At 41.8% G+C, this 9,565-nt stretch overlaps 1 protein-coding gene across 2 annotated transcripts in view; it reads right to left on the bottom strand.

The window, feature by feature from the left end:
- Positions 1-1,352: 1,352 nt before the first annotated feature.
- Positions 1,353-9,565, bottom strand: part of LOC108379716 (uncharacterized protein CG3556) — a 9,768-nt gene continuing 1,555 nt past the window's right edge. The window contains exons 1-6 of one of the 2 annotated variants that reach the window (XM_017636071.1): positions 6,323-7,695; positions 4,590-5,905; positions 4,208-4,403; positions 4,059-4,136; positions 3,913-3,995; positions 1,353-2,053 (exon numbers count right to left, since the gene is read on the bottom strand). In XM_017636071.1, coding sequence (XP_017491560.1) covers positions 1,992-2,053; positions 3,913-3,995; positions 4,059-4,136; positions 4,208-4,403; positions 4,590-5,905; positions 6,323-6,330 — 1,743 coding nt within the window. In that variant the 5' untranslated portion in view covers positions 6,331-7,695 and the 3' untranslated portion in view covers positions 1,353-1,991. Of the gene's footprint in view, positions 2,054-3,912; positions 3,996-4,058; positions 4,137-4,207; positions 4,404-4,589; positions 5,906-6,322; positions 7,696-9,565 lie in introns of those variants that run through there. The other variant, XM_017636070.1, reaches the window with a different exon arrangement.

The following is a 9,565-nucleotide window of genomic DNA, read 5'->3' as shown; positions in this document are numbered from 1 at the left end:
TTACTGTGGATGAGCAGCTACCTCACCTTTCAAGTTCATGGCTGAAGCTCAGCTTGAAATAAGCTGTAATGGTCTGGCAATGAAAAGTTCAATTGTAGACTGTACGGCCAACAAACTGTAATCATCGGCACAATGCCTTTTAAATCTGCATAGGTGTAGGATAAAAGGTCCATCCATGGGACGAAGTGACATGTAGCGGCTCGAGACTGTATATTTCAGAGACTAAAAAAGTTTTGAACGTTTCGCGTTTTCACGTTAATAGATTTGAGCCGAACCATATCAGTTCTGATGTAAATGTAACTGAAAGAAAAAACGGGGCGTCTGCAAAAAAAAATCCCAATGCTTTATTGTAGCGATACTAGTAAGCCGCGTCTAAATCTGTTAATCGATCAATCGCTGTCGCCAAGCTCAACTAACGGTAGGCCCAGCAAACGTGCCGTTTCGAATTGGGTTGAGCCAATGTCAGGATCGGGTTGGATAAGTACGAGTTCAGACCTTAATTAGAGCCAGAGTAACACGAGTCCCACGCAGCAGTTGAAGCTCTCTGTCTACGATTGTTGGTGGTGATTGGATTCCAATAACGGCATTAATGGTTAATGGCTTGACGGTACGTGCACTGTCGTTTTCAAAGGTTGTTGTAGGTGCGAGTGGAACGTGTCCTTGTATTCGAAAATATGCCTTCTGACGTGCCTGGGAAGAGGGTACGCCTTAAGAAAACGTCTTCTTGGATGCTCACTGCGATAGTAAGCAATAAAAAATTATGTACTTGCTGAGTATTAGGTTGTGCTACCTGACTGGGACCATATATGGAGTTGGCTAAAAATAGGGTTTTGAGGGATTGATTTTCATGTGCGGTGAAAGAAGGAGGTATATATACGGACACTACAAAGTGCAAATAATAGGGTAGCTATCACTTTTATAAAACAACTACGCTTAATACAATAAATCGAATAACTTTAAAGCGCGCTTACTAGTTTGTGTATAAATATGTGAATGTAACACCCTTTATTATCATATAAAGACGATACGACTTATGTATATACACGACTGAGTTAACATGGACGTTCGATTTTGTTTGCTTTCTATTTTTAATATTAATTACTTTCTGTCCATTTATGGGGGTGTATTACTCGTATGTATGCGCGCGTGTGTGTGTAAATTACTTTGTGTCTGCGCTTGTGTTGCTGTANATGGACGTTCGATTTTGTTTGCTTTCTATTTTTAATATTAATTACTTTCTATCCATTTATGGGGGTGTATTACTCGTATGTATGCGCGTGTGTGTGTGTAAATTACTTTGTGTCTGCGCTTGTGTTGCTGTATATGCATATCCTTTTCTTTTTTTCTGTGTGTGTGTGTGTGTGTATGTGTCTGGTAGTGCTGACCTTTGTTCACCTGCTCTTATTAAATATTATCCTTCACATGCCTTATCACGTTTATCAACATTTATTATTTTATATTCTTTTTAATTTATCAATCTTGTTGTTGTCTTTCTTTGTTTACTCCTGTATATCAATGTTGCTGTGTTTGTTTTTAATATCAGTTTTTATGCCTTCTCTTCGGTTTTATTTTAGTTTTTATTTCTAAATATAAATAATTTGCTTTGCTATATTTATGTATGAATTTTGCGTTTGCCATTGCTAAAGCGCGGAACTTTTGTTTGATTATTTACTTTTTGTTTTTTTTTAATTTTTGTTTTTTCTGCTTCTAAATTTTAGAATCGTCTTTTTTAGGCTTAAACTGTAGTTTATCATAAATTTATTATGTATATTTTGGTGTGTATATTTGTATTCGCATTTGCTTGTTCATTTATGGCCTCTTGGTATATGGATAGCAGCATATTGTATGTAGGTTGGTTGTATAATTTTCATTTTAATATTTATTTTGCTTTTATTTAACTCTATAGTTATTTTTTCTCGTTTTCGCCCATTTGCTGCTTCTTCTTCGTATGTCTATTATATATTGCTGTTTGTGAGTCTTGCTTAGACAGCTTAGAGCTTTTTGTACCAGTAGAGATAGTGTTCACCATCCTCGACCATGAGTTCATCAACGCCTGAAAAAGAGTAAAAGAAATAAAAAAAATATTCGCTTAAGAAAACTCTAAAAACAATCCTGAAAAACTTTAATAATTAAATTAAATTAAGTAATTAAATCCGAGCGTGGGACAAGAACGAAGTATCTCAGGCAACTTATGTCGATCTTAGAGACGGGCCCTGGTGCCTAAACTCNATAATTAAATTAAATTAAGTAATTAAATCCGAGCGTGGGACAAGAACGAATTATCTCAGGCAACTTATGTCGATCTTAGAGACGGGCCCTGGTGCCTAAACTTTAACATTGCAAACAGAGTTTGATGTATTCCACCTATGACCTATCAAAGCTCCCGCTATTAGCGAAATTTCGGTATTCGCTGATCCACTAATTTCTGGGTCGGAAGTTCAGGCACTTGTGCATGCTCAAGTTTAAGAGTTTTGCTTGGTGAGCCCATTTTATGGATGCCTTCTCTATCCAGTTCATCAGACCTGCAGTTACCTGCAATATCACTTAGACTTGGTACGTTTACTGGATATTATTTCCACGAAAACGAAAGGTCAGTGAAACATTTCCCAACTAATTTGTTGTGAACGCAGCGTAAGTGATTCCATAATACTAACTACCGACTAACTTTTTTTGCTGTCACACACTTGAGCCCTATGTCTACTAACTTCTTTCTATCTGCCATGGTTGAAATTATGGAGAGTTTCCTACAAAAGTAATCTTTTACCGACGCTTCCGTTAAGCACCGACCCTTTCGTGTAGAGATCGACCGGGTCCTCTATCCAACTTGAGTTGATGTGAATGGAAAAGGGAGTGTTTGAGACGGGTTAGATACAAGGAGATCCGTTTTGTCGGGCCTGGAGTGTGAATGTTCAAGAATCTTAAAGTGTCCAAACGGTGAGGTGAGAGTCTGACCGAAGCTTGCGTTCTGGGAACTTAAAATGCTTCCTATTGGCCCGCGCCCTGCCGCAACAATTCCAACCTAAAAAGATAATCTTTTGCGGTCAAACTTTTTTCATAATCTATAGGAGGGCTCTGCTCTATTCTAGCCGAACTGAATACATTGTTTGTGTTGCCATGCTGCCTTCTCTTAAGTTGTCGTTTGGTTTGTTAAAATTTTCAGTATTTGATAATCTCATCTCGGCTTCTTAATAAGAGTCTGTTAAAACTGCAAGCCTTTTTGACTAAACAATATTTTTTCCAGTATTATCGGCCTTTTTATGAAGTCGTTCGCGGGTCATATGGTTGGCCCTTTTTCAGGCCTTTGTGCTACTGATTTGGATGCTTCAGTAAATCCAGTAGGATACGTACACCGATTGATCAGATTGCTTTCTAGTAGTTGAAAAGGGGTGAGGGTTTCAGATTCTACCCTTCTATTGGAGTTTACAGGTCCTCAGGGAATAAAAAGATAATGAAGCCTTCCACGTCTCGGCGCGTTTTACTGAACGAATAATGCGGATAGAAGGTGCTCGTATTAAACCGATGGCTGAACCTATTGAAAATCGGAGAAGAATCATGGAAGCTGGAAGAAGCCTAATTTCATCCGTTTACCAACAAAGCGCGTGTTTATAAACGGAATGATTTCTGCTTTANGCGGATAGAAGGTGCTCGTATTAAACCGATGGCTGAACCTATTGAAAATCAGAGAAGAATCATGGAAGCTGGAAGAAGCCTTATTTCATCCGTTTACCAACAAAGCGCGTGTTTATAAACGGAATGATTTCTGCTTTCTCTAAGCCCAAGCTCTCCACAAGAACATGACAAGAAAAAGAGTAAAGGACTATTACTTCAGCAAGAACCCACAAGGACTTCGTCGAATTAGTTGAACTGCCAGAGGGGAAGTAATTGAAATACCGCGAACAAAAAATTACTTACCGACTGGTGCAATCAGCTGATTACCAGGTGCATTATTGGGATCGGGTAGCTCGGGCAAACGATACAGCAGCCAGTAATTATACCTACAAATACCACGCAATTAGATCAGACAAGATGCTTTCAAAAACGCTCAAAAGGTAACTCACCCCCTTGGCTCCTCCTTTTTTCCAGCCAATGTATGCACATAGTGGCCATTGGGCCATTCGCGCGCCTCGAAAGTAAATCTGTTGGAATAACACACAGTTATATCATAGGAAATAAAGATCCCTTCAATTAAATATTCTCAGCTTTTTACCTCGGATCCATTTCGGCAGCTTGTGTCATGGCCCTGAAGAAGCTGGTGTTCTTTGGTGAAATGAGCGAGAGTGAGAATGCTTCCGTCACATTTGAGCCCACCCACAGCGTATATGTATAGGAGACATTCTTCAAGTCCGATTCTTCAGCCGACGATGTCAGTCCGTAGGGCACAGCTAGTTTTGGTTCGCCATTTTCTAATTGTGAGTTTTGTGGTTTTTGCGAATTTTTATTATCAATTGTTTTGTTTGGTTTATTTTTGTTGTTGTGTTTTATCGTAAGGTTTATTTTTGTATAGTTTTTATTTTTTAATTTTCATATATGTATTTGAGGAGTGTATTTACTATTATGTTTTAAAGCGTAATAAAAATTCGCTAACTTACCTGAAGCTGGATCGCTGTTCTCGCGTATCACATGATCGCATTGTAGCGCACGCACCGCGCCCAGTCCCTTCCAGCCAAGCGCCAATATTATATCCGCTGTCAAACCAACACCGATGCCAGGATCCTGCCCATCATGCAGTGGTTCTTCAGTCCAACCACCATCCTCGCGCTGTCGACCCAAAATCCATCGCGAAGCAGCAGTGCGATTCCACGAGCCAGCCGGATCATGCTCAAGGTCCTGCAGTGCTTGCATAGCCAGGGCAGTGCTGCGTAGCGAACCGAAACTGCCGCGTGGATCCTGCAAACTGGCCAATCCTCTGGCAGGCCGTCGTACAAAGTGTTGTAGATGGCGATGCCGATGATCGGTCACAATGCAGCGCAGCGCCAATATAACCATCGCAATTGTGTCTACACCTTGGTCCGTTACGCCACTTGCAATATCCAGTAGCCGGCGTATCTGACGCTTGCGCACATGCGCAGCAGCACTACACGCCGACAGCGTGGCCAAGGCGAACTCATTGTCCTGTGCCGGCTCGTGATGCTGCAGCGTGGCGACCAAGTCATGACCGTGGAAATGTTTTGGGTCCTTGCAGAGTGAGCCAAGCGCCAGCACGTAGCGAGCAAGTTTCTCCAGATTCAGCGGTTTCGGCAGCGTGTGATGACGATCAAGCATTGCTAATATCTCAATTTCCATCTCCTTCACGGACAGCGTATCCTCCAGCTCTTGTATCACTTGCAAATGCCCATCGGCATCTGTGGGATCGCGTGCGCCAGACAATTCCTTGGCCAGTATGACGACATGTGTATCATTGCCCCAACCATAGTCAGCTGCGCGTTTCTCTTTCAACCAATCCAGTGCTTTCAGTATGGCCTCCTGTTCACGCTTGTCCGGGCCCGGTGAGCCGATGATGTCGTGTTCGGGCGTAGTCGTAGCGGCGGTTGTGGTGGTGCTTGGCGTGGATGGTGTCGGAGCGGCAGTGCTGACGGACTCTAAAGCCGTTTCGGCGCCAGCCACGGGCTCTATAGTAGAACCACCGCTAAGTATCGCAAGTGGCGAGGAGGTTGTGGATTGTCCATGCTCATGCCCTGATGACGATGCGATGGTATTGGCGTTCGCTTCGGTTTGAGGAGTGCTGCTCGAGAGCTGGGTGCCCGAGGCGGCACCGATCAGAGTGGGCGCAGCGGTAGCGATAGACGACGAGGCTAGTGTAACGAATACGGAGAGCTGTAGGAAGGCGAGTAACAGAGCGGTAAAGATAACAGAATGATAGCGCATTGAGAGAGAGAGCGGAGAGCTGATACTGCGAGCCATTTTGCTGAAATGAAAGAGAATCAGGTGAATATAAAGCAGAATGTTAGATAAATGGAACTCTTACAAATACAACAGCCGATTAGGGGAACAATTTAAAATAGCATACTTAAGAGTTTTACAAAAAATAATCTGCAAACTTCTTAAATGAGTCAGACACCATATCCTCATCGGATCGGTGGAAGTGCCGCCAGTAAGTTTTCCTACGAAACAAAATCCATTTACTACCAACTGAAAACCAAAACTTCATCACCCAAACAGATACCGATTGCCACTGCTCACGTCCAAAACACACAGTCAGCAAAGCACGTAAAATACATGCCCGCGTCACGCAAATAGTTCGACGCTATCCTCAGCATATGTTCAACAGCAGCACAGCATTTTAATGTGCTTTCCTCAAAAATAAATAATAATGATATCAAACCTTTTCATATCATTAACCAAAACAATAGCACGCTGAAAATATTTATCATGGCTAAAACCTTTTGCGGCCGCGTTAGGTGCTAAGTTATTTCCGTTGCTTATGTCCCAAACATATTCCAAGCCCAACTTTGTACTGTCATCCGTTCATCCCTCCGGCACAGTCGGCTTAGTGAGAAGAATTCTGGGAAGGAGACACACTTAAATCGACAACCACAATGGCGGCAACGGACGACACCTTCACTGTCACTATTAATGTCTCATTTCCCCTCCCTCCACCGCAACCGTGCGTACATCATTCACTTGTTACGAGTATGTCATACGCTTGGTCGCATTGATGCCACTTCCATCATTGTTGATAATGATGGAACATCGGGTTCCGTTTTTGTACGTAGCAAGCGTTTGTAAATGTCACTGCGCATTCGAGCGATGAACGAATAATGTGTTTGTTGAGCAATTGTGGGGTGGAGATTGGGGGCAGGGGCGATTTGTTGGCGATAGTGATTGCTAAAAATACTTACGATACTTAAACAAATGGTTGAGCGGTAGTGCTTTAAGGATTTGTTTAGGGTTGCGCAAGGTAAGTGCTACTTAAATAGAATAGATTTGTGAAAGTAATGGCCATTTTCACACTGAACTAGGCGGTTATGACGCGCTTGTAAATTGGTAAGAGTTCGAGATGGATAACCTGCTTTTCCACCATTCAAACGGACAATTTTATTACTTCAGAAATTCTGAAGTGGTCATTCAAAAAAGAGGGCGAATTTTAAGCTAACTATACAGGGGATTGATGTTTGTGTATTTTTTTTTGTCCAGGACGCCTTGCAACGCAAAAATTGTTTTCTCAGTACTTTCTTCGATACCAAAAGGCGCTTCTTTACGGACGACTTTGGAAGCAAATAAACTCTATTGTCCAATATCGAGTCTGAGAACACAAGGCTTTTGGAAGTTATTTCTACTTTCAATGTATGGCTGAAGGAAAAATTTGTGAAGAGTTCCCATAACTACAGAATGTCTAATAACAGGCATGGCCTATTCGTAAAAGTTATATTTTTGCACTTTCCAAGTATTTCTGTTTAGATGTTTGCGACTTTGAAGACTTAGGTGTCCAAAAATCATACGCTGGAAAATATTAACGAAAAATCCATTTACTATTTACAGAGGCCTAAACCAAGGACTTATCAAAATATCTCGTTGCAGACACTCCTCCTGATCGCCGAAAACCTTTGCAAAGCAGATGTGCTATCGTAAGCCAGCCTAGATGCTTAAGTTTTAGAAAAAAACTGTATCCTACCACACACTCCGAAAGCTAAAATATAGGACAACGACAGTGAAATTGGTAGAGTTTCCGAAGCAGTCGTTGCTCCCGAAACACCTGGACTATCGTAAGCCAGCCTACAGATGCTTAATTTTTAGAAAAAAACTGTACCCAAACCGCACACTGCGAAAGCTAAAATACAGGACAGTGACAGTGAGATTGGGAGGGTTTCCGCTGCAGTGGTTGCTCCCGAAGCATCTGGACTAGTACTGTACATTCAGAATATGGAATCGTGGCTAAAAGTACGTAGAGTTGAAAAGCACAGTAGACGCTGTTAGAGTAATAGGAGGTCCGGGATTATGATTTTTACTTTTTCGTTTTCAGGATCTCTTCAGATTATTTGCGGTTTTCAATCTACATTAAAGTCCATCGTTAAGTTCTTCGCTAAAGAGTAGGGATTAGTTTGCGCTACCAGACTAGTCTTAGTCAGTGCGTTTCTAGAGAAATCCTTTGCCTAGGCAAAACTCAAGCAGGAATCTGCGGATTTGTTGCATAGAACGCAAGAGAGGGTAACATATGTATTTTTAAAATCCTACCGAGATGAAAAAAGTGCTTAAATTATTATCATCGAAGTAATTTGACCGTAGACCCAGAAAACGTAGCTTTTCGATAGTATCGTGCGATAGAGAAAAGGTCGTTGGATAAGTCGGATTTACATAACGAGTAGACAGTAAATTGCGACCTGCTCAGCTTTGTTGGCAATAATGGTCTCTGGTTGGCATCCGATCAAGGCTTGCATGGGACGAGAGCGAAGAAGGTGTTAANTAAAGAGCAGGGATTAGTTTGCGCTACCAGACTAGTCTTAGTCAGTGCGTTTCTAGAGAAATCCTTTGCCTAGGCAAAACTCATGCAGGAATCTGCGCATTTGTTGCATAGAACGCAAGAGAAGGTAACATAAGTATTTTTAAAATCCTACCGAGAAGAAAAAAGTGCTTAAATTATTATCATCGAAGTAATTTAACCGTAGACCCAGAAAACGTAGCTTTTTGAGAGTATCGTGCGATAGGGAAAAGGTCGTTGGATAAGTCGGATTTACATAACGAGTAGACAGTAAATGTCCGACCTGCTCAGCTTTGTTGGCAATAATGGTCTCTTGTTGGCATCCGATCAAGGCTTGCATGGGACGAGAGCGAAGAAGGTGTTAATTACTTCATAAAGAATACCGCTTTAAGAACATTGTAGGACTATGTGTAGAAAATTTTGTTCTTGGTTCAGCGAATTATGCCGCACTGGCGGAGGTATAAGTGGATTGCGCTTAATAGATTTTTAACGNTCGCTTTAGGAACATTGTAGGATTATGTGTAGAAAATTTTGTTCTTGGTACAGCGAATTATGCCGCACTGGCGGAGGTATAAGTGGATTGCGCTTAATAGATTTTTAACGTGCACATCTGGTGTCGACCTTCGTGAGACTGTTTTTAATGAAAACGACTGAAGATCGTACTCGATCTTTCTCTACTGTCGCAACAATCAAACACATTTTTCGCCTACTAATACCAGTCCATCAATACCCAATACCAAAAGTATTAATTATTAGCCGAGCTTCTCCCCGATGTGAGGTGGGCATGTATATAAGTACCACGTATTTTAGCGGATAGAACTGCCACGTAAGGTACCGCATCTGTTTAAGGGTACCTTAAGAACTTTGTTTTTATTGTTGTTGGAGCAGCACTTCTAAGACCCACCTAGTTCGGTTTGTCCATCAATCGTTGTATTCAAGCTCAAGAAACGGTAGACCTAAGAAACGAGNGTTGTTGTTGGAGCAGCACTTCTAAGGCCCACCTAGTTCGGTTTGTCCATCAATCGTTGTATTCAAGCTCAAGAAACGGTAGACCTAAGAAACGAGCTGTTTCGATGGAGTCGGCCCAAAGGGAGAGGGCTGTTAGCTGAGTGGGATTGAGCTGGTATGTGAAGAGATGGTTGGTGTCGT

This window comes from Rhagoletis zephyria, unplaced genomic scaffold (genome assembly GCF_001687245.7).
Source record: "Rhagoletis zephyria isolate East Lansing unplaced genomic scaffold, Rhagoletis_zephyria_1.1 Rzeph_scaffold_17168, whole genome shotgun sequence".
NCBI classification, from domain to species: Eukaryota; Metazoa; Arthropoda; class Insecta; order Diptera; family Tephritidae; genus Rhagoletis; species Rhagoletis zephyria.
The sequence above is the reverse complement of the archived record's forward strand: the minus strand, read 5'-3'. Positions and strand labels throughout refer to the sequence as shown.